Genomic DNA, 26,082 nt, shown 5'->3' with positions numbered 1-26,082 from the left:
TTAAAAAACAAACATATGAATGATGTCTAAAGGCCATTAAGAATAAAAAGGAACCTATAAATGACAGGATAGTCAGCATTGTCTTGTCTTCCATCCTTTGGTCTAGGATACCTTTTCTTTAGCTTGAAAGATGAAACAGTAGTTAGCCATTGATCTTTATTTTAACACTGTGAGAACAAGACTCATTCTTCTATATAGAATTCAATGGATGCCAAACTGGTGTCACTGGAAAATAGTACCAAAAGGCTACGAACCAAAACCAAGTAAATCAAAGCTCTAGTTTTCTGTCAGCTTTCCATCTGTTAGAAGCAGCAACATATTTTTTATATGTTTTTTGTTAAGAAAAACAAGCACGTTAACCCTCTACTGTGATATTCATTGACTATTTGAGCACAGGTTTTACTGTACTTAAATTATTAGTTTTCTATTGTTAGTGTTACTAAAAATCCTACGTAGCAACAGGAAAATAAGTTGCTTTCTCTCTGACTTTGTGGCTTACTCAGGCAATACACAGGATGGAAAGCTTCAGGTCCTAAAATTTGTTACACAGTATACTATGCTAAGTTGAATGATCTGACTGATGTTAAACTTTTATTTTGTTAAATTGCACAGCTAGATCTCTCTGTGCTGTTCTGTTTACATACACACATACAGTAAATCTTTTACTAAATGAAAAACCTTTTGTGATAAACACAGTAGAACACTGGTAGGATACTTAGATGATGTTTTTGGAAAGGTGGTGTAAATTTAAAGGCTTCTGTCACTGTATTATGTCTTCATAGATCCTGAGTGAGAAACACCCTAAAAGACTTTCCTGTCCTAGAATACAAAAGCATGGGATAGGAGGGAAGATTTAAGGCAGTACTACCTGTTAAGTGTGCAGCAGCCAAGATTTTGTGGGTCATTTAATTTACTTCTAATTTACATTGAAATAAGTTTATTTTGATCTGAATAATTGAGTTTGAACTTCTTTTTTTTTTGTCTCAAATGTGTTTTTTTAAGTTATGTTTAAGTGCCGATGGTAAAGATCATTTGAATCTCTCTGGCAAACATTTGAGATCTCAGGGACAAACCCCTTCAAACATCTTTTTCTTAAAATAAATTTTGAAACTGTTGTAATATGAGTCAGGCTGATTCACTGCTCATTAAATTCCAAGGTACAGCCCATGCAGAAGTCATGTGACTCCTACTGATTTCAGTGCCGAGACTAAACTTAAGGGAAACGTTTCATCCAAGGCAATTATAGGAAACTATAAGACTGGGAATTAAAAATATCTAACAGAACTGGTGTCTTTTGGGGTTGTACAAATACTTTGACCTTTAAAATATTTTGCTTAAACAAGGGAATTACGTCTGTTTTAAATAACAGAAAAAGGTCTATATGATCTCATTAGCACAGTCTCGCTTTGTACACATTAATCAGTAACTTAACCATTGTGGGATTTTTTCGGAATAGCTTCACTTGTTTCTTTTTCTTTATGGTTCAAACAGTTCTCAAGTCAAAATTACTGAAATTATGGTTCACCAAACAAAATTAGCCATCAATGAATGCTAAAAGAGCTTTTTAGGTAGATTAAGTGAGACACTTCAACATATGTATTATAAAATTCTTATTTATGTAGAGCATTATCCACTATTTGAAAAAAAAAAAGTAAAATCACAGGGTATGTTAACTGGAAACCCACAACAGATCTGGATTTTTAATATGATAATCTTTTGTTGATCCATTAAAATGCAGACATTACTATGCCTTCATTTTGAATTTTCATCTAACATAAATCCTTCACAGCTCTTTAGCTCAATAAGAATGCTGATTAAACATATTCCAAAATAGTTTCATTTTTCTTAGCCTCTATTGATCTTTAGTTACCACAGGACCACCACTTTCCAAGTAACTTATTACATAAATTTTAAAAAATTAATTGCACCTTCAACGTAAAAGGCAAATAAAAGAATACAATATTATCAGGTATCATTATTTGGAGGGATTTGCTGGATTTTTTAATGTTTGGGAACAATCTCTTTTCCAGAAATCCATCGTCATTAAACCTTATTGTTTCAATGATTTTATTACTGTAATAAATGCACAGCAAATATATACAGGAATATACAGGAAGAGCAGACAGTTTGAAGTCTGGCACATCTTAAAAGTTTCGGCTCCAGGGTAATCATCACATAACAGATCTACATTGTGAAGAATCACACAGCTCACTTGTTTTCATACTTGTTCTATTCTTGATTTAAAGAATATACTAAGGCAGAATTAATGCTCCTAAGGGAGCATGGAAACTCTCCAGTGCCTTTCAAATAAGCACAAATTCTTTTGCTTTTCACTTTCTTGAAGCAAAAAAATTTTCATTGCTATCATACCTCTTTTTATTACTTAGTTATTTCTTACTTAACTTTCAATAATATGCAAATTATTTGCAAATGTGCTAATTTAATCAATGAACCATTTGTGTAGCTGTCTAAACAGGTAGCCAAAACATGGCACAAGGGATGATGATGAAGAAGTAAGCAAAAGTGAAGACAGAGATGACCTGAATTTTTTTCGTAGGTAAACTCTGAATCTTTCTTTAATTTAATGATTATTACAACAGCAGACAGTGATAATATCAGAGATGTAAATAAGAAAATGATTGGTCAACATGGATAAAATTCAGTAATATTACTTTTGAAAAATGCCTATTTGTTCCATTGATGCTTTTATATTTATGATATCCATCTTCAAATATCCACTACAAAACATGTCCATGGACAGCTTTCCAAGTGTCTGTATACTATCTAACCCTCTAAGGTTAAATTCTGAATGGATTGCATGCTAAGTACTTTTTTCAAAAAGCAGAAGGGAATATTCTTGAGGATGCCATCATGCCTGCTGAAAACAAACCAAAACAATCCACCCCAAGACAGATTAATAGAAAACAAATGTGGATAATTACAGTTAATCTATTTACTATTGTTGCACCCAAAACTGGACAATCAACCTAAAGATTCAAGGCCAAATAATTCCTTTTAAAATGTGATCAAACATATCACGTATTTTATGATTATCAGCTACTGATTGTGAACCTCAAAGGATGAGATTCCTTTTGCCAAGTTATTGACCTTATTTTTCTATTTAGCACACTTGCCATGGACCACAACAACACCTTTCAATGTGACTGTAAAAAAGAGTGTAAAATTTCAAGCCTCTCCATGGTTAAGTCTAAAGATAGTTTCCTGTTGCAAGTCTAAATTTGTCTCCCTGTCTTTTCACCAAAGTCAGCAGAATAGAGATGTTCTTTTTTATAATTTTTTTTTTGAGAAAAATGAAGCAATTGTTGTCAGTTTAAGAATAAAATGCAGGGTATGATCTTTCTAGTTGGACCTTTCTAACTTTTGTAGCTTAAGGCCATGAAAATACCCTCTAACCTGAAGAGTTCCTTTATCTTGTTCTCTTCTCAAAAGGTATGTTCCTCCACATTTTCTCACTTTTGTATGTTAATTTTATGACTGAAAAGCAACATCAAAACTTTAAAGGATTTTGATTGATTTAGATTCTGGCTCCCAGATGTCAAAGGTACTTTAAAACACATGGCACAATTTCTAAAGGCTCACTCTGTCATAATCATTCTGAACATATAACCCTACACAACTTCTGCCTTTTTGTCTCAGCTCTGAAATAATTTCAATATTCCTAAAGCTCATCTGTTAGAATTGCAATGCTGGTAAATATCCCCATTATATTACCTACATAAATTCCCTCCAAAACTTTAGCAGAATTTGTGTCCATTATCTGTAGACAGTACTGAATCATATGTTTCTTAGAAGGTTAGGTTTCAACAATTCAGACTCAAAAACTGAACTGATCTCCAATTTTATAAATAGCCAAATCTACATATCATGCATATACACTTAATAGTCTGAATCCAGGTGTGAAGGGAATATTAATTTTAAATATTAGAATAAACCATAGAACAGAGTATGAATACATAAGCCAGAACTGACTGAAAGAAGTACCTGATAGAACCGTGCCAATCAGCCATATTGGTGAAAAGAAAAAGGTAACGACAATAATTTCATAATACAGATAGCATGAGACTCTAAATCAGTACACAATACCATAAATTCCATCTATTTAGCAAGGGAAAGAGTCTGATTACTAACCACAGTAGGAAACTAAGATATAAAAATGTAAGAAATAAAATATTCACACTGTAGTTGAAAAAAACTACAAAACTGTAAAGGACAACCAAAAAGGAAAGGAAAAAACAGCACACAAAAATGGCAATATATGAACTAGGCTTAATAGACAGAATAAAAATAAATGGGAACACACAAGCTATACATGAAGATGCAATGAATTTATTCACAGCAAAAAGTCTCTCATGAGACACAAAAGCAATCAGTAAAAGCATTATTCTACTATTGGGGTCACTCTTTGTAGGGTTAAGGGGGTGCATTAATGACAGTCAGAAGAGATCAGGCACGGCAGCATCAGAAGGTTTTATCAGAAGGCTAGAGTTTATTTTTAGTTACAGCTTCACCTTTTATATACTCTTGCATCCAATATGCCATGACACTATTGCTAGTCAGTTTACCTAACATACATGGAAACATTTTACTGGTTACAAGGTATCCCACATTCTACAGGTGGCTCTTGCTCCTTAAGGGTGCACTCAACAATTACCTCAGATATTAGGAGATACACACACACACAGAGTCATCCCACACACTCTACATGTTTACTTTGGGTATACTGCAAATTAATTAATTTAAAATTATTTGAGAGGTATGAGTTCAGAATCCATTTCTAAATGCATAAATCCTAAATGACTGTGTACCTCTGCTGCTGAAACTTGAGTGAAAATGTAAGAAAATGACTTACATAAAAACTTCAGATATGTCAAAAATGAATTTTAATTGTATTTCTCCATGAGTAAAAGGGAATATTTTAATGATCCTATTCAAAAGACACTATCAATATTTAATTAGAATTCCACTGGATAGTTTCAGCTTTTACTGTAATTTTAATGACTCAGTTAAGGAGTGATAGATTCAGCTGCAGCACTCTAAGACAACTGTGCCTCCATCCTCTCAGTCTGAGTAAATTAGCAGAATATCAGAAGCAGCATGAGTAAGCGTCCAGGAATTTCTCATCACAAGCTTTCACTTCAACAGTTTCATAAGACCAGCAAAGTGTTTCTGAAAACCCAGGGCATGACTGACTCAAACACCTTGTCAGCATTCTTTACTAGACAACAGCAGATGAAAGTCTAAGATTCACAAACTTGCCTAATAATGCAAATTCCTTCTTTTCTACCAAAGTAGATAACTTTGATAGATGGGATAAAGAAGAGACTAAGACAAAACCAGATATATTTGCTTGCCCAGCAGAAAAGCCAATTCAGAATTTTGAAGAAACTTGTTTGTAAATTAAATTAATAAATACATATGGAAAAGTGAGATATTGGCTTCTGGTAGTGGAGGGGGATGTTTTTCCTAAGGTTGTAGCTAAAATCACTGTATGTTTCAGTATCATGATCAAATAAACTGCAAAGGACTGATGACTGACTATATACATAGCATTTAAGAGAGTGAACTCAAGATACTCTTCAGGCTATCATAAATGCACATGCTGAATTCAAAACAAAACTCAGAGATGCACACAAAGTCTTTTTAAACAATAGATAAAAATGAATCTCCAGGAAGATGACTTTAGTTTTGTAATGCTTTACTTTTTCCATTCAGCAATGCAGGTTCTGACCTTTTAAACCAGTTATATTCAAAAGAGCAAATATGGACTTCAAGCTTTATTGTCACAACAGGTAGGAGTTTAAATACATATGAACCATCCAGCATTGTAATTAACGTTAGCCACACCTCGATGGAACAAAATAAAAGAAAAAAACCTTTTCGGAATGAAAAAAAATAACTCTCAGGGCTCACTTTGGAGGAAGAAAAGTGTCTTTGGTTTTTTTTGTTTGTTCGGGGGTTTTTGTTTTGTTTTTGTTTTGTTTTTGTTTTTTAAATTCAACATTTTGTCTTCTCTCCTACTCAACTATGTAAACCAAAACCAATCAGCTAAATTTGCAAATTTACTTGTAAAGTAAGTGTTCAAGTCTGACTGACAATCTCAGCTAGGTTTATTTTCTATTTGCCTAGATTTCACTATATTTTATTGCTATTTAATGGTGAGCTTTCTAGAAACTTTACGCAATTGAGTCCTTTAAAACTTATCCTGACATGTCAAGAAAAATACTATTTTATTCAAAGAAAAAACTGTAGGAGTTATGAGCAATACATATTTTCAACATATGTACGTCATGAATTCTTCTCTTTCTCCTTTTTTTAAATTGCTGACTTTCTATTTAGTTTCATAGCTATGGAGAAATAATAACTAAGGTGAAGTCATACTCGTGAGGAACCTTTTACAACATCTGGAGATCAAACAGAAGTAGAAAATCAGACAGTAATGAAAAAAAATTTTATATATTTGAGGTAGGTAGTACACTGAACTCCAGCTCTTGGTTAGAGATCTTTTATGGTTTAAGTATGTCTTTACACTGTATGCTTCAAGTTCTGTCAAAGAAAGCTAAAACCTCTTGCTTCTGCTGCTTCTGGGTTTTTTGTTTGTTTGGCTTTTTGACTTTTTTGTGTTTTTTTTTTTTCTTATTTCACCCTTAAAATCCTGTCATTGGCATACTCTTTGCACTACTGCTTGTATGGTGGCTAGCACTTTCAGACTCTGCTTCTGTGTCACCGGAGTGCAAATAATGAATGCAAACATGCAAAAATGATTTGAAAAGCTCTGAATCTGTGGCAGATTCATCATTTTAAAGATGAAAATACTAATGACATGGTTTTTACTGTTGATGGTCTGTGCTTATGATAACTATTGACAGGTCCTGGCTGTTTTATTGACAAGTCTATGGAGGTCACTTGTGTTTGTGACAAAGGTTGCTGCGGTCCAGGGGCAGCATCCGGCTATGGTGCTCCACTGGCTGCACCGGGACAGACTGACTGCAGGACACCATCACTGAGCTCTGATTCCTTCCCAACACTAAATACCTGGATCAGCAGTCATTTTTACACTTTAAAAGTAAAAATACAGTAATATTTTAGGTTGGTAATAACACAATAAGCTTTATTAGTCTCCTTTGCTTCATTATGAATTCTGGACCAAATTTTTACTGTGTGAATATCTATCTTGTGCTATTATGTGCAGTCTATTTATTTCATGGCAGCACTTTGTAAACAGAACAGGAGTAATTTAAAGCAATTGTGCAGGCGCTACTATGAAAAAGAATATTTGTCAAGATTTTTCATAGAAAATTATCAGGTGCATTTCAGTACATTTTCTGCAGAAACCCTTATCTGAGTAAACAAAAAAGAACTGTCTTTGATAGAGACTAGCAGAATGGAAAAATAATAATAAATATCAATTACATGGTTGCATTAGAGTGTGTATTTGACACCTGCTAACTAATTTATTTTGTTAATTTTTTTTCCTATCCAAGCTGAACAAAATAGTAGCAAAATTATTGTTCTTTCATTATTAGTCTCATAGAGACACTAGTAATGTACCAAAACCAGTATTAAGAAGCTCCAGAGTTCACTGGTGGTACTGGATCTGATTTCCAGCTGGACAGACCTGAGGATGGAATTGATAGAATCATTAAAATATTAATTCTTTTCTATAATATATGTCATTGAAACATAAATATATAGTGTGCACGTATATATATAATATATATATTATATATACACATGTATTTTCTTTATATAATTAAATACAGCCTGTGTAAGTAATTATGTATGGATATATATATAGGTTCATACATACAGACATACTTTTAGTAGCCAGGACATTGTACATAAATAAAATTATGTGCCCCTAAGGCTTTATGTAGCTGCTCTTAGTACATAAGTGTTTAACTGAAAAGTACCCCTGTTTAAGGCATATAATTCAGGGTTCACATTGAAATGGAATGCTTAGCTATTTGCACTGCAAATCCATTTTCCTCCTCTGATTACACTGATGTTTCCCTGTGGGTAAAAACAGTCTTGTTCAAATGAAATTTTGTATTCTTTCTCTGCATGTTATCACCTAGGGACTTTGAGATTGTTTACTGGACACATCCGTTATGAAAACCACTATTCTGCATGTGTAGTCAGTTTGATTATATTTTCCTATATAGTGTATCTGTATTAAAATCATCATCTGTGTTACTGATTATAGAAAACATGACAACACAACAGATAGATAGGATATGAAAAATATCCAGAAAGGAAATGAACCTTACCCCAGAATTATAATTAAACAATATCAAAGCCTTGATCTGCATGAACAAAATGAAGAAATCCCAACTTAAATCTAATTTCCAGTCTGTTGAAACTGAAGCACAGTACAGTGAAATGAAGTCTGTTTTCAAGTATTAAACCAAATGTACCCATTTAATTTAGTAAAGATCTCAATACTTTTCAATGACATTCTTACTGAGAGTAATTTGCCCCCCAGATTTCTCCAGTAAAACATCAAGGATATAGGTCTCACCGATAAAATATTTATCTCTTTTTTAATAATAAGGAAAATTTCCTGGAAGTCAATAATCTAAAATAATGCTTTTATTCTAGGATTACTGCAGAAAGGAATCTAATATGATAGTCAATTTTTAATGCAATGGAATTATACATATGGTTTCTTCTTTCTTCTTCTTTTTAGTAATCATGTATTCTACACGATTAAAGGTGTCCAAACTACACTCTCCAGGTGCAAAGTCCAGCAAGCAAGTTCAGTTTTTGCAAACTGAACCAATTAAGTCAAGCCCATTACAGCTCCTCTTGGAGTAATTCAACCTACACATTGATAGTCTCTAGGAATATTAATTAAGATCATTTATTATTTCCTAATGTTGTCATTTCCTAATCAAACCCAAGTATTTTTTACATTTTTGCATTCCAACTAAAATTATTTTTATATTTATTTCTATTGCAGGCCTATGATGTGTAGTTGCACTAAATTTAAAAAAAATATTTAAGACATCTTTCTACTTAGCTAAACTAGGAATTTACAGAATACTCTAAGAGCTGCATGTGCATTGTTGCGTTGAGGGGATAAAATGTGAATACCCAAAGGACACACTTTCTGGTTCATATGTTAATGGGAATATGATTAATAAATGTGAATGTACTGAAGATTGAAGTTGATTTTATTTATTGACATGTCATAATTGAAATATTTTATTCAAATGCAGCATGCAAAGCCTATTCATATATTTTAAAAATATTATGAAGAGCAATGGACATAAAAGAAACTGTAACTTTATACTGTTTAAAATCTGCTTTGAGATTTAGCAAACGATCCTAACAAATCATCTAATTTTTTAAAAAATACACATAAAATTTTATAATCACTCCAAAGAGGCACATTGAACAAATGTTAAAGCAATGTATTATTCCAGCAGATTAAAACCAAAGGATAATGAGTATGTGTTTTGCATTTTCATTAAGAGGGATGTGCAAAAAGATTGTTAATGTTGAACAATCAACAAGTCAAATTCTTGCAATGAAACTATCTTGATCCACTTGAACATACCATTTGACAAATGTCAAATGACCTCAAAGCTGACACAGACAGAAAGATAAGCAGCTATGCTCTTAAAACTGAATTCATACCTCCACTGCCTGATAAAATGGCATCCATTTCAAAGTTTATGAATCCCAAACTAATAGATCAAAGAGAAATGATGCATTCTTTCTGATGTCTCATGAAAGACATTCTATGAATACTGTGAGCCAATTAAACATTAGGGATTAAAGTTTTCATGGATATACTCTGTACAACTAATAGTGAGCTCTACAATGTGTATCAGCTAAGTATAACTTTAAATAAATAATATGCTCTTCATTTCAGCAAGTCAGTGTGTTTAAAGTAAGGCACTTGCTAACATGACCTTATGAAACCAAGTCTGGTGAGAATTTTGTTCCATTGATTTGTTAAGCTCCCTAAACAGACTGCCAAATAGATGACATTAAACCCCAAATGAAATTATCCTGGTGTCTAATCTCATGTCCCTAAGCTAACCATACACAAATAACCTCCTGATTTCGTTAATCTCCTGGAGTTTTCAGAGTGTTGGGAAATTATTGTGAAATATGCTCAGCCACACATCGGGCTCGCCATCCCTGTGTTCTTCTCTCAACTCATATTTCCTTGGCTGTTATGCCATCTTCTCATTCTCCCTTTTTTCTACCTTGGGTGAGAAATATGTGGTAAATAAGAAATCCACAAAACATGTGCTGTAAACTCAGTGCTTTCTTGCTCTGTAATTCTCTGGAATAAAGTAGAGAAGATATGAAAGATCTGTTTATCACTCTCTCAGACATCTTCAGTTTCACAGAGCTCTGTTGTATATTGATCTATTAGTTTGCCCTTGTGCAGAAATGTCAGGCATATTCTGCGATCCCTCTTTACCGATGAACATGAAACATTGTACAGACCCAGATAACCACTCAAATAACTCAAACTGATGAGATTCAGAAACCTGTCTATATATGCCGATTTACTGCAGAGCAGTTGTGTCATGTAATGACCACTGAACACTGCGTCCTACAGTTACTTAGACTCAGGACCTCATGGAGGGCACTGTCCCTCCCTTGCCCACAGCCCCAGCCTCTCTTCCATTAAAAAACCAGGCATGGAGCTGGTGTGAGGGCACATGTACCTAGTATTTAACTCCCAAACATGGAGTTATGGCACAGTGAGCATGCTAGAATTCATAGTACCAGGATAATGATTGTGTGACAGAATGTCACCTGAGCAGATGTCACTACGAACATCAGCTGTCAAAAAACCAAGTTACGCAATTTAGCCAAGTTCGTCTATCAATACTTACCATCACACCCATTAATTCCATTGGATTACATACGACCTTTTCTACTGTAAAACCAGCTAACCAGTCACTCCAGTTTAACTAACCTCAATGTTCTTAGGAGCAAGAATGTTCAAAAAGGATCAGATTAGCCTGAGTTGTGTAAGACTCAAACTTTGCATAACTTCTATGATAATAAAAAGAGTAATTGATGCTCAACACATCTATTGCACGTGCCACTGTACTACCTTGGCTTTACAATAATGCTCTCCATTCGACAGCTATACAAGCAATAGACACCATGAGACAAACTTACACTCTAAATGCTATGGTGCGGTAACTATGCTTCAGATATTTTATTAAAACTATTAATCCCAATCCCACAATGGCATTGTGAAGGAATAAAAATCTTCTGTCTTCAGATATGTTTTCCCTTAAGCACTCCATGAACACATAAGCAGACCATGCATGCTTTCTTACAAACTGATTTCTTCTAAAGAACACACAGGAGGCATTCAACTTAGAGGAAAAGCCAGTGCAAAATGGGAACATGACATCAGTATTTTTTATTTTCTTACAGGTGGCTACATGCTAAATGGAGGGACACAGCATTTCACCGTGTCCTTTGAAAACACCCTGAGATATCTGGCAGCAACACAATTCTGCCCTGCAAATCATTTCAGTGAAGACCAAAGCTGGTGAACTTATTTAATATGTATTACTATGTTGCCAACACCACTCTGTGGCCAACACATAAATAGGCCTAAGTCACTAAGATTTTCACATAAAAATACTAATATATGCAAAATCATTACCTTCTGTCATGGTAGAAAATCTCTGTTCTTTTAAGAGTCAAACCTGGAAATTTTTTCACTGTATGTGGAAGTTTATGGAAATTGTATTGAGACACCACTTTTGCAAGTGCAATAGTGATGTTCACCTCAAATATATCAATAGAAATTATTCTTCAGTTGCTATTTGGAGAATGCATTGACTTTTAGACCTATTCTGCCATGAATTTTAGAGAAAGGTGAATTTAGGGAAAAAAAAGTGATGGCAATGCAAAATCAGCCCTGCTGCACTCAATATCCACAAAGAATTTTAGTGGTTCTTTCCCTCTGAGAACTTAATTAGAACTAATTGAGGACATAGAACGAAACAGTTATAGCAACTAAATTGACTGTTTCATGTGTTTTGTTCTTCTTTGCAAAAAATTAGGCAATGAAGGATGTAGTGCTGCTGTAATTTTCAACCACCTCAGCTTCCATGCTACACATTTAAATACGTAGAGAAACAAATTAATGCTGGGGAGCATGCAGTATAATAAATATCCACAAAAAAATCATCATTTTGCATCACTACCACATTTAAAACTCATTGGCAACCAAAACTTTCTGCAGTTTTAACATTTAACAAGATGGCTAAGGGAGAACAAAAAGAATTACATGTAGCACATAAAATTACATTTCAAATCAAGATAGTTTTAATTATGTGCGATTTTGCAAGATACACAAATTTTGCTACATTTTCACAAAGATTTGAAAATAAAGTTCAGACAACAAAGAAGATCTCCTCAGAGCTAGACCTGTGCAAATCAATAGCTTAAAAAAATTTAAAAGTATCATGTAGGAGAGAGTTCAGAAGCCAACAACTTTCAGTTACACCATTCTAAGGAAATATGGGAAAAGGAGACATTATAGATGAAGGGTGTTTCAGATTTTTTGCAAAAAAACCCCAAACTCCAAATAATCAGAAATAGATAAAACCCATCTGCCTTGCCTTCTTCAGAAAGAAAAAATGTCCCTGAATTTCACCCAGTTTCATTCAGAGTTTTGATATCAATAATTTCTGAATTTTGGATTTATGAAATGCTGTGTATATTATATGTTCAAGAAATACACATGCAACTTTCCCTAACAAATTATTCTTCTAACCACACTTGCACACAAAAAAAATCATTTTGCACTGCATTTACACACAAAGCCTAAGGACACCAAGAAACCCCAGTAAAAAAAAATGCCCTAAGCTAACTGGAACAGAAAAAGCTGGGCATAAAAAATATGTTTTCACATGCAATCATGAGTAAAAAAGGACATGTCACATTTAGGTAAGGTTATATATATTAAATATTACAGAATATTTCACTAGCCCTAATGATACTACAACCATGTCTGCAAAGTCAAAACTGTCAGCTATAACAAGTTTTACTGCATTTTTCACTATTTTCTTGACTTTCCCTGCATAGCAGAAGTTAAACAACTAAGATGGTATTTAAAAGTTTTTGGTGAATAAATTGTTACATTTTCTAGTGTTTCTGGTATACAACATAAATACTCATAAATTGCAAACCATCCTTTCTTTTCAGTGGTATACATCAAGAATCCTTTAATAGGTGCTATAAAAATTAACATTAGAGCACCCTAATGAATAAATTAGTTGACTGTCAGGGTGAAATCCTCTGCCCAAACAAAAGAATGTATGTAGTTATATGAAGCAGAGATCTATGATCCAAAACTCCGCCAAGGTCTGAGAGCTCCAGGAGTTAAATTTAGACTCAAAGGTAATAAAATTCTGTAAAGCAAGTGGAACTTGTAACAATGAGGTTTTAAGTGGAAGCCTGAGATTAAAAATATAATCTATGTGTCAGTTGACAGAAATGATATAATGTTATTTGGAAATAGCACTGGCAATTTGAATAAATGCTGACTGAAGAGAAGTGTATGGTAGTACAGTGATACATACACTCAAACGAGTAGCTTCTTTAATTTCATATTCTACACAGTCTCAGTGTTTTCTGGGTTCCTAAAGTATATCTTTGAGATGTAATTAAAGCTATATTTCTCATGCCACCTTTTCTACTAATGAGGAAAGATTTAAAAGTCAGCATATTAACCAGAAACAAAAGAGTGCTTTGCAATGCCACTTATCATATGATTCTTATTGACACAGAAAGTTGTTGCAAGGGCTGCATATCTGTTTAAAATGGGCAGGAGAAAAGTCATGTGCAGATGAAGGGCAGCTGTTAAAAAAAATCAAAAAACAAACCCACAAAACTTCTTCCCAGTAATGTATTAACTACATATAAAGCTTGATTTTACAAAAATAAGCCTTGGGAGAAAGCTCTAAAGGTAATTTTTTTTGAAACTATTTTTGAAAGTTCTGAGAAACAGCGAATTCTGTTAATGGAAACTGCAACAGTTGTCATTTAACACTGCATCAGAATTGGATTTAAAAGCCTATGGGTTATGGTCTATAATCTCTGCATTCTTGAACTGTGAAAACCAATAGCACTTGAGTTCCCGGGAATATATGGCACTAATGACTAATTTTAGTGTGTTGTTTGCACGTGCTGCAGCTCTAACAAAGACTCACACTCATAATGGTAATAAGACTATTTCAAAAGCTGTGAACAAAAGTGGTTATCTTGTCAGTATTTTCAATATTAGAGTTAATTTCCATTAAGATCATAAATGACAAAATTGGGAAGGAAAATTCACATCCCACTTCTCTTGCAAATGAGACTCATTCTTCTCAAATTAGTGTGTAAAAGAGAAGCCAGATAGCAGAATGTCGTTTGACTTGAAAAATGTTCAGATACTCACAGAGAAACATCACATTTGCCTTGCAAAATGTTCACAGACAGACGCTATTGTACTACTGAGCTTTGTTATTGGATGTACCACTTGTAGCTTGTCTAATTGCTAGCTGCAAATTACAACCCTCAGTAACAAAACTATTTGGACAAACCATGGGTTATGTGGAAGAAGATGAAAAACAACATCATTTTAAAAGCACCTAAGGGGTAAGCAATTGTAGCTACGTTTTCCAGTAATTTTAACTAAAAACAGGAGGTAAATTTCTCAGAAAATTATTAACAGTATCTTCTGTTCATCTTAGCTACAACAGACATAATGAACAGGACATATATCAGTCGTGAACAAGTAACGGCTTCCAGTGTAAGCAGAAATGAAAAAAAAAGGCAGTAATTACGGGTATATCATCTGATGATTGTGGACAAAAAGCAAATATTACAAGGATGACCATGGAATTTAATTATTGTAGACAGTTATCTTGCCCTTGTCTCACTAAAACTCACTAACATCAATAAAACCTCACTAACATCAATTCAGATTGCTGCTCTGTATAATGGTCCCTTCCACTGCCACTAATCAGTTGCAGCAAAATAAAATAAATAGTCAAATAAATTTTTCCCCTAATAAAACATATATGTGAAGAATTTCCAATCCACTCTTTAATAAAACATAAACTTTAATAAAATATAAGCCCGTAAACCCAAAGCTTTCTCTACCATCCTTTTGTAATTATATATAAATACTAGCTACAGAAGCTAAGCTTGCCCAACATGTCCCACTCTTCATCTCAATTGCCCCTGGAGTCTAAAGTCAATTGTGTTGCTATTGCCTGCCAAATATTAAGTGCTCTGTAAGATTGTGATAGCAACTGGAGCTAAAATCAACTTTACCAGTTACAGATGTTTTCACTCCTCTATTATTTGTAATATGCTATGAAGACTGTTAAATGGGAGCTTATTTACCATCTAATGATGGAAAGCCATAATTATTCTCTCTCATTTTTTTTTAATATAAGGATATCTCCAATAAGTACTAAGAAATGTCTGCAGTTTCTCACCATTGCTCTGTCTCAGAGCCACAGCCACAAACTTAGAGAAAGGTGCTAATTTCTGATACTTGTCATATACCTAAATATAATTTTTTAAATCAATTTAATCAACCAATTTAATGTCATCTTTTTATGCTTAGATATAAGTCCGAGTATAGCACGCTCTTAGAATAAGTATGAGTAAACAAATATGAAAGAAAATACTAATTCTCCTGGAAAAACAGACATTGAGACAGGAATGCAGAAATTACTGAAAAGCATATTCAATTTCCTTGGAAACTTGGGACACTTATTTTCTTACATAGTACAATAAATTTTTAAAGAATTTTATTGCCTGTGTATTCACTGTGGAATCTCGCATAAAACCAGGCTTATATACCTCAGTGCTCTAATTAATTTCATTTTATTCAAATATCTATTCATGTGAAAATTATCTGAACTCTTGTTCAAATGCATTAACTGTTTGAAAGTAATCCACTCATTCTCGTCCATATCTCTTCCTGTTTTACTCTTTTTTCATTATTAATTAATTGAATTATTGTTTTCCAGCTTTAATGGTTCCTCAAAGGAAACTGGAATAACAATATTCAGAGTGCATTAATGCTCATGTTATGCTTGTTTGATTCAGTGTTCTAAATATTTTTACTATCATGTAGACACAAACTTTGTACAATGTTTCTAAGGATTTGGGGCAAGAAAAGCTATGGAAGTCCTATTTCAGATTAATTTATTTGTGTATACTTTTATTCCTTACTATCAAAAAAGTTTCACTACAGTGTTTAAACCTCTAAATAGGAAGGCAATGCTGTAAAGACCTGATCCCGTGCCCAGTGAACTGCACTTGGACTGAAATGGATCATGAACACGAGGGATTAGAGAGTGCGATGCACCGTGGTTGGCTTGACTGAACAAAAGCATTGCTTTCTTTTTAATATCATCATGGCTCAGCTTGGCGAATGAAGGTTTAGGAAGGGCTCTCCCCACATGGGTGTGTCCTTCGAGTTTGTGCAGTGGATTTTTTAGTTCAGCGTGTGCAGAACTGGCCCCACCCTTTAAGTCCTCAGGGTCATCTGCCACGGCTGAGCGAGCTTGGACGGTGCCAGTGAAGTCCTCAGGACTAGAACCTACAGCCCCTGGCATTCTCAGGAGGTCTCCCATCCAAGTACTAACTGGGGCTGACCCTGTTTAGCTTCTGAGATCGGATGGGATCGGGTGTCAGGGTGGCATGGTCATAGTCTCTATTTAATAAACACTAGGGTAAAACACATATTACTCACCATAGTGTAACTATATCATTTGAACCAAAGTTTTCTGTACATTATGAAATGTAAGATTTAAAGAGTAATCTTATTTTTGAACAGATATAGTGAGTTACTTCAGAGAGCAAAGGGACAAATCAAAGTATCATATTACTAGGTAAATATTTTATCATACTTATAAAAAATAAGTGCTATTATCTTAATTGAAGATCCTATTTTTAAGAAGTTACTTTAAGGATGTACCTTATCTTGCTTAAATTGAGAAAAATTACTTTAGGATTCTCTATTTTGCATTATCACACATTATTTTGAATTACAGGTAATCGACTTGTCAAGAATTATTTGGTAGAACTTTAAGTTTGTCTGTGTCTGCTTTCTCTTTCTGCCTTAAACTTGAGTAGAACAACATCAGTAAATGGCCATAACCCAAAATAATTTTAATCCAACTTTCTTGTCTGACATTTTTAAATAGAAGCATGCATCAGGTGGATTCACAACATGATGGGAATAGTAAAGTCACTAGCAGACTCTGTTATTTATATTTTCTGGCCTCAGAATCATCTCTCTAGGGTGCAAAATTCCTTTCTATATGTGTGTACAGTTTTTTGTTCAGTACAACTATATGTTGCTGTTTATCCTTTCAAGCAAAAGAGAACAGTTTGCAAACAGGAAAAAATTCTCTTGACCTAGTTCAAAATATGGCATCACAGTTCACCATGATACACTGCAATTAAAAGGAAAAAGACGAACCTACATTTCAATATCATCCATAATCCTTCCTCCATCAATGCTAACATTTATATAAAGTGTATATAGATATACATATGTGTGCAGATTTTATTTAATTTTATAGTAAAATGGAAATTCAGGTTATTGAATTGTTTATAATATCTGACATATTTGTTGGTTTGCTACTTTTTTATGTCCAATAAGAAATTTGGGAATCTGGCACTAGCTCCTGGATATTGACTTGCTCACAATGGAGTAGAAGGAGGAATAAGTAAGTAAGCAGAAGGTTGTATTAATCTTACAACCACCTCAAACAAGCCTCACTGAGAAGCTTACTCAGAATGTTATGTATCTTAGGTATTTGGTTTGGTTTTTTCTGACAGTTGTAAGAAAAGTGACAAGGAACACATGGGACAGAATATTAGAGAAATTTAACCTCAAAAGGGGAGAAAGTGTTTTATGTTACCTCCTGGTTAGCAGCAGCTAGTTCTTCTTCCAGTGCAGAGACTCTTTCTAAAGAAACCCTCAGTCGTTCCCTTACCTAGAAGAAAAATCAAAATATGTGCAGTAACATAATTTCTATTAGTCTTCAAAGATTACATAATCTGCCATATGCTGTACTGTATGCCCTGCCAGTCCATTTGCAGGCATGTGTGTTGTTCCCTTTCATGAGACGTACTGTGTAGTATACATTTACACCTACCTATAGGAAGACTTAACCCATTAAAATAGATGTCAAATTTTAAATGCCATACTGCTGTTCTACAGTCTGCCCAGAATTTTATGGAATACACAGCAAATGTAAATATTTTAAGACCACATTAGACATAAAAATAAAACTTTCACAACCATCTTTTGCAAAGGATAAGGAAAAAACATTTGCAGATGTTTTAAGTCCATTCCATGGAAGATAACTAATCTGTTTATATTAACGAAAGGCAAAAAAGTTGTTGAAAAAATAACTTGCAGCATAGCCTTCAGGCACTCATACTATGAGGTTTTTAATATTATAGTGCATTTGTTTCGATTTTTCAAAAACAGTGTATACTCTCATAAGCAGAAGAGTCTGCTGTGTTTACACCTGACGTAAATAACCTATTCTGTTTTAAGGATGCTTATGATCTACTCTATTATTATTACTACTACTATTGTAATTATTACTAAATATTTATTGTTCATAATTAATAATAATACTTCTGAAGACATATTTACTGCTGTCTGAGTGCTCAGGCTCAGCGTCAGCTCATGTAGTGAGAGTCAACCTAAGCTGGCAGTGTAGTTGCAGTCTCCCAGTATGATCAAAGGCAAATCAGACTTGAAGTGAACTCCAGTGCTATGTGTAGGTGGCTCTCTCTCCTGACTGTTAAGGGGCCTGTGGCAACTTCTCTCCTAATCTACCTAACTTCACTAGGTGTCTCACATTCAATGACTTCACAACCTGGCTAGTCAGTCAACACTCAGGATATATTTCTATATATGTTCCAGCTACACTGCAGCAATGCTGTTCCAGCTGCTGATCCAAGGATGTTTAAGGCTGTTAACAATGTTTGTAGGGTAAGGTAGCATCCTCTATTAAACCAAGAGATGTAGCTAGAAAACAAAGCAAAAGAAAAATCAATCTTTCATATACAATGGAACATTACAAATTTTCATGTACGTAACAATTGCTTTCACACCCTTGACAAATACATGAGATCCCTGAAAAGGTTGTAAAATGTCCTAATGCTTTCATAATTTTTCCAGTGATAACTTTTAATCTAATAAATATTACCTTCCCTTGCATACTTCATTTTCCATTACTACTGACAGAAGGGAGATTTTGCAAACAGACTCTCCATATTCCAAGAATGACTTAGACTTGATTGAATGAAAAGTACTTAGCAAAACTGTAATACAGCATGTTCACTAAACTTTAAAAGTAACTAAATCTAAAGATTAAATACATATTCAGGAAATGAACACTTACAAATAAAACTCTTCAGCCTTTCTAACAGATGCAAATACAGTTGCTTATGCAGTACTTTGAGCTTTTTGTTCCTCTTTAGATACTTCAGTTTTATTAAAAAAGGCCCAAATTTGAAAATTTATTTCATGTATTCTCACAAATTATTTGAATGCTTTTGGGTAATTACAGTTTTACTATACACTAAACAATATTGCTAGCCTTAACAAAACAGAACAGAAATCACAAGTGATTTTCTCAAAGAAGCAAGAGAAAAGCAAGCTGAAGAGTGATAAGGTGTAAGAAATATTAAATTCCCAAGATTAAAAAGGATGTTCACTTTTTAGTCCCATTTCTGGTTTATTAATGTCCTTCTGTTCTTTCATCACTATTAGACTGAAAATATCAACTGTTATGTTTTTGAAGTTGCATGTTCTAGCTTAAATGGACATTTCCTATAGGGTGTGACTGTCTAATCAATAGCTGAACTGCAGTAATTAACTGCCTGTTCCTTGTATGAAGTAAATAAAGTTTAAGACATCTTGAAGTGCCAGTGATTGAGCAATCTCAGAGAGGCAATGGCAAGACTGAAAATTACTATGAATTTTCATGATTGTTTCAACTGATTTCATATGTCAAAACAACAGAATATAGTGAAAATATGAAATGGAACCCAAAATATTTGTGCTCTTTATTAAATATTTATACTATTTTTCATCCAAGGTGTATGTAAAAACTTTTAATTTCAAAGCTTGTTTTCCAAAATGAACTACATTAGGTCTGGCAAAGATCCTCATAAAGCTGAAGATTTATGGCAGTAACCTACGAGCACAGTTATTTGATATAATTTTTTTTTCCATTTTTCAAGACTAACACACTTGGAATTTGTAAAATGAATTTGAAGTATTATACTTACTAATGTTCATTTATTAATAATTTCCATCTAATTCTATTTTTCATAAAAATGCTTCACATCAAATGTATAATGCATCCATTATTCTGGCTTTAATGGAACAATTTAAATTGTTTAAATAGCAGAATTATTTCTTAATTCACTTGTCTTTTTTTTTTCCTATTTTTTAAATCATATTTGTCTTGAAAAACTATTATTTCTCCAATTCTTCTATCGTCTTCCAAAGCCTTCCATATCCTTGTGGATGAAAAGTCCAAGGCAGAATGAGTCCACCACCTGGCACTCCTATCTTTCCTCTCTCTTTCCTCCTACCATGTTCTCTGCCTTCCCAGAGGTTCCCCTGATCCCTCTGAGGATCCCCAAATTCCCTTTCTGTACCCTGTTTCTCTTTGCACCACCATTTGAGTCCTTCACTAGCTGTTCCCTGTTAAGGTCCATGCACTACCAGTGATGGATGTAGACCTGCCTTCCAGAGGCCTGATTTCAGCCTCTCTAACCACAGCTGCATCTTGCAGATGACAATTTCTCAATGAAAATCTCAGATGTAAAAAACACATGGAAAAATTCCAGTCATCTTTCTGGCTTCGGTCCTTTTGGTTGTAAGCACTGCTGAGGGACAACATGATTTAGAGAAAATTCACATGACAGCAGTTGTTGAAAATCAGAATTAAATACAATGAACTGCTAATTTTACTTAAAATTTTCATAGGTCTTCTGGAACCTCCCTGTATTCAAGCCTAAGTGCTTTATAAAGAAGAATACACATTTAAAAAAAGATACTTTATGTCTAAAACTGGCATTCACTTTGAATGATGCTAGAATTTGCAAACTAGGCCACGTTACTGAGTATGTTGCAGCTCCACAAGGAGCTGCAGTCATAAAAATTATCCTTAAACTTTACACACTGTAGCACAGTAGAACTGAATCCTAGTGGGTTTTATACAGACATGTTAAAGCCTGAAAACCACATTCCTTGTGTTATAACAGCACTCTGATCTGAAGAAGAAATCTGCTGTGGCTTACAGCCCAGAAGCTGCAGCTGTATTTCTCATTATAAATTTATTTCTCAGCCGTATACAAATGTATTGGAAAGGATTGTGCATTGGATTCTCACTTTAAACTTATACTTACAGCAAAAACACCTCAAACAGAAGCATTCTTGTTTCTGAGAGGTGTGAGGAAGAGTGGTGTTCCTGGTCACTATTTAGGTTAGAAAAAAGGGAGCTAGAACAAGTGCAAACTGTTTTTATCTGATAACTTTTGTTTCATTTTTTATATAATTAATGCAAATTAGTGATTAGAATATTATATTATTTTCTACTGTCTGGAAGTGAAAATAAGTGAATAACAAATACCTGGAGAATAGAAGGCTCTGGGGAAATCTTGTACTACCTTCCAGTACCTAAAGGCAGCTCACAAGAAAGATGGAGAGGGACTTTTTACAAGGGCATGTAGCAACAGCACAAGAGGGAATGGCTTCAAACTGAAGGTTTAGATTAGATATCTGGAAGAAATTCTTTATTGTGAGGGTGGTGAGGCAGTGGAACAGGTTGCATAGAGAAGTTGTGGATATCCCATCCCTGGAGGGGCTCCAAGCAATCTGGTCCAGTGGAAGGTGTCCCTGGCTATGGCAGGGGGTTGGAACTAGATGACCTTTAATATTCCCTCCAAGCCAATCATTCTGTGATTTATGACTGCAGTGACACAGATACAGCAGAAAAGGGATGTGCTCTCCATGCTAGAGGGTGTATCCAACATGCGTCAAGATGACTAGGTAGTTCTCTAGATTTTAAATACAAACACATAATTTTGAAATGTAGCATAGTCAATGTCACATTAGTACTGCTGGTGGTGCAAAATATCACCCATCTTTCTCCGTCTCCTAGCAACTGCTTCCCACTTTTTTGCTTACTGTCAAATTCTTTTCTTCATTCTCTCGAGTTCTGCAGCCCATAAAGAGCTTTTAAAAAACACTTCCACACTAGAATAGAATCACTTTTTTTTTTTACTTGCAGTCTATTGAATAAAAACTCTCATAGTTACCTGCTAATGAATAAAAGGGTAGGGGAAATGTTGACATGAACAGGCTTGCTTTTATTTGCAAGCATATTAGGTATACTTTTCTGCCACTAATTAATCTTAAGAGAACCATTGAATTTTTGACTTTTAGCTGAGACACCTGGTAGCTGCTTTCCTCTGTCAAGATCAACCGAGCACTTTTCTTACAACATTGATCAAAAAACTGGGTTTGTAGAAGAAGTTGCTTCCAACAGTTTCTTCTTTCCAAATGCACATTTTAAATGTTGAACCCAAAGTTTGAAGCAAAATAGAAAAAAGGTTGCAGGACAATAAACATATTCAGACAGATATTAAAAGACAGTTATATCTATAGAATGGCATCAATAAGGTAATAAGTTTTCTATGTTTTGTTCTTCCTGAATTGCATATAAGGACTATGTACTTCCTGAATTACTCTATACCCAATCTCTATTCTAACCATGAAGTTAATCTGGGCTTCTATTTTTTATTCTACTCTAATGACATCTAGTAAATGTTGTCTTCATTTGCTATTTTATAAACTATTCCATGTACCTTCATGTATAGTATCTCAAAATATTTCATAGTGCTATCGTATATTAGCTGCACAACTTTTCATTATATGAAAAAAAAGGCACAGAGGTTTTACACAAAGTCCAGTGACACAAAGTTCACACTCCATGGAATGGGACAGAATTGGGGAAGAGAAAGAAGTTTTGTAGAAAAGATCTAAGGGTGAATAAGACCAGCACAGAGTTTGGTCAGTGGACTGGGAGAAATGATTATTCTCCTTCAGACTTCTGAGGCTGCATCTGGTTTTAGGCTCCCCAGTATAAGAAAGGCACTGACAGACTTCAATGAAAGCCACCAAGTTGGTCATGGGCTGGAGCACATGGCATATGAAAGAGACTGAGAGAACTGGGTCTGGCCAAAGGGTGGAAGGGAAGGCTCATGGGAAACCTTATTGCTGTCTACAACTAGCTAACCAGAAGATGTGAAGGAAACAAAGCCAGCTTTGTCTTCCAGATGCAGAGGGACAGGACAAGAGAGAACACATGCTAGACTCAGCAATAGAAATTCCAGGATAGGTATCCTAAGAAAAAAATGTAATGAAGGTGGTGAAACACCACAACAGGTTTTCTGCCTAGAGATATCCAGAAACTGACAGGACAGGACCCTGAGTGATCTGAAACAGTTGGCTCTGCTTTGAGCAGGAGGTTGGGCCAGATGTCTCCTAGGAGGTCCAACCCACACTATTCTACTAGTCCCTGAATAACTTCAATCAAGCTTTATAGGTGGATTGATATCTTATTTCTGAAGAGTTTGAAATGAATCTAACTTACGTAATTTTTCTTTCACCATGCAAAATATATGACTCACATGCCGTAAAAAAAAATTTAGCACATTTCAGTGTATGCAGTCCTTTTTACTTACCTTATTTTTAAATAAAAATCACAATAATGCTGCCAATGTGTGGTACACTGGGAAAGCATTATATTTTCAGATATCTGGATGATATATAGAATATCTTTGATCCAATTATTCTGGAGACATGGTAACATAAAAACATTATTTTATACTGGACTTGCACTTGAAAATAATATGTGCTAGGTTTAGAACAACTTCTAAAAATAATTTATTAAACTATTCCCTTGATTGATCTTGGAATGGTTTATAATAAAAACATGATTTATTGTATCAAAATAAAAAAGGTTAAAAATATGGGTGAATAGCAGGTAAGAAACAGAAATTTTGACCAATCAATTTTAAAACTTGTTTTATAATGTAACAAATCTCCTGTTACTATGACTACAGATGGTTGATTTTTCTACACTGATAATTATCATTACCACTGGGAACCCATTATATACATAAGATGTGTACCTGTGTCATTTCAAAATTTTTTAATGTTTTGAATACTGATTTTTAACATGTGACATTAAAAAAAAATCTGAATTTTCAATAATATAGGTCAAAATATGACATTTATCTTCAATCTGAATGTACAGAAATTTTCAAAGTGGGATGTACAATAAAATGCATAGTACCTAAACACTAAAACATTCACAAAATAAAATGTATAAAAGGTACATAAATTCTGAATAATCAGAATCTCTTTCAACTTCAGTTTTTATTATATTTATCTGACACAATGTCAAAAAGTATAAAAGCTGGAGAACTTCTTACTTGAGTTTTATCAATATTTAAAGTGCTGGAAAAAAGATCAAAGATCTGATCATAAACCCCATCAATCCTCAAAAGATCTTTTTAATAATGCAGGATTTTTTAAATCTTAATATCATCCAAAAGCTTATTATAATTGCCTTCAGTGGCTAGAAGTTATTATATTCCCTTTTCTAGATTTTTTAAGGAGGTTTTCATGATACCTGAGTAGAACATATAAAAAAACTATACACCTAAACATAATAAGTTTTGGTTTTGTCTAAGTTCTTTAACTTTGAACCTGGTACTCAACACAGCATGAGTCAGAACGCACAGTGCCTCACCCCTTTATTCCCTACGATAAATAAATATTATTATGTAACTACAGCAACGCTTTTCATAACTCTGTCTCTTTTAATAACAGTTTCTTAAATATAGTAAAATTTCTGAGTATATTTCTGAGCTTAAAAAAGTTAAATTCATTCCTGTGAGACCATTAAACTGGTCCTGTATAACACAGTTCATTTGCACAGTCAGTGGTTTCAGATGCTGTGCTGCACAATGTCATCCCTGTTTACCCAACCATCTCAAACAGAGAAACAACTCAGCTGCTGCAATGAACAAATCAGCCAAAACAGACCCCAGAAGGAAAGAGGTTCCTTGCTCATGAGCTACAGTTCTCATGTGCTCCCTGCATGTGGAGTTTTGAGGCACTTATCTAATTCAGATATATCACTTTCTAAACATATTTTTCTCTGGATATGAACTAGATTTCTGAATTCACATATACAATACTCAAGGTGATAATTCATAGTTGGACAAAGTTTCATTCACACAAAAGGGCATTTTTCCAGCACAGGGCACATGAGAAACTGAGTGGAAAGACTGCCTTAATTAGCATGACTTGCAGTTATCACTAGTTTTTATCTTGATTCTGCAGGCCCTTAATTACCTCTGATAACAAAGGGTCTTCTACGTATGTTAGGTTATGCGACTTGTACAGGGAACACTGTGTTTATGTAGTGAAAGGTAAAAAGATCTCTGAAGTTTTGGAGAATTATGTGTAGTATGTGCGAGATTTGCTTATTTTGAGAAGTTATTGCTATTGTCTATAAAAGATAAAGGGACCTGAAGTGTATGACAGCTATTGGTCATACATTCTTATTGATCCCCTTGAACATGCATAAATGCTGTAAGTACAGGACATATTCCAAGTAGTAAATAAACAATGACTGTTGCTCTACTCCACTTTGAGGCATGGCTAAGTCAAAGAGTGTTTGTAATAAGCTTTTATTCCATACTGTACCTTTTCATCCAAAGCCTTGTGGTGCTCAAAGAGAGATTTCAGAGCTTTGAGGACCTCAACTTCACTGGAAACACCTGAGGGGGACTGTGCTTGCCGTTTCACCACTGTCATCCTCAGTGACCTTTCGTGTCTTGAGACAAGGCACTCCAAATGCTCCAGTAACAGCTATTGGATTTGATATAAAAGGTTATTTAGTTTTGTGCACTTAAATACCATGTAAATTCTAACTACAAAGC

The 26,082-nt window shown here is 34.2% G+C and overlaps 1 protein-coding gene and 1 pseudogene across 7 annotated transcripts in view; both read right to left on the bottom strand.

Annotated features, from left to right (window-relative positions):
• PPFIA2 (PTPRF interacting protein alpha 2) overlaps positions 1 to 26,082 on the bottom strand; it is a 317,857-nt gene that overhangs the window by 79,734 nt on the left and 212,041 nt on the right. For 5 of the 7 annotated variants that reach the window (XM_071552149.1, XM_071552142.1, XM_071552143.1 and 2 more), the window contains 2 exons: positions 25,847 to 26,011; positions 17,952 to 18,026 (listed from right to left, as the gene is read on the bottom strand). In XM_071552149.1, the coding sequence (XP_071408250.1) occupies positions 17,952 to 18,026; positions 25,847 to 26,011 (240 nt within the window). The remainder of the gene's footprint in view (positions 1 to 17,951; positions 18,027 to 25,846; positions 26,012 to 26,082) is intronic. The other 2 variants (XM_071552144.1, XM_071552148.1) reach the window with 1 other exon arrangement.
• Positions 16,619 to 16,734, bottom strand: LOC139670760 (5S ribosomal RNA; annotated as a pseudogene).

Source organism: Pithys albifrons, chromosome 3, assembly GCF_047495875.1.
Source record: "Pithys albifrons albifrons isolate INPA30051 chromosome 3, PitAlb_v1, whole genome shotgun sequence".
In the NCBI taxonomy this organism is placed as follows: domain Eukaryota; kingdom Metazoa; phylum Chordata; class Aves; order Passeriformes; family Thamnophilidae; genus Pithys; species Pithys albifrons.
Note: the sequence above shows the minus strand (reverse complement) of the source record. Positions and strands in the feature narration are given on the sequence as shown.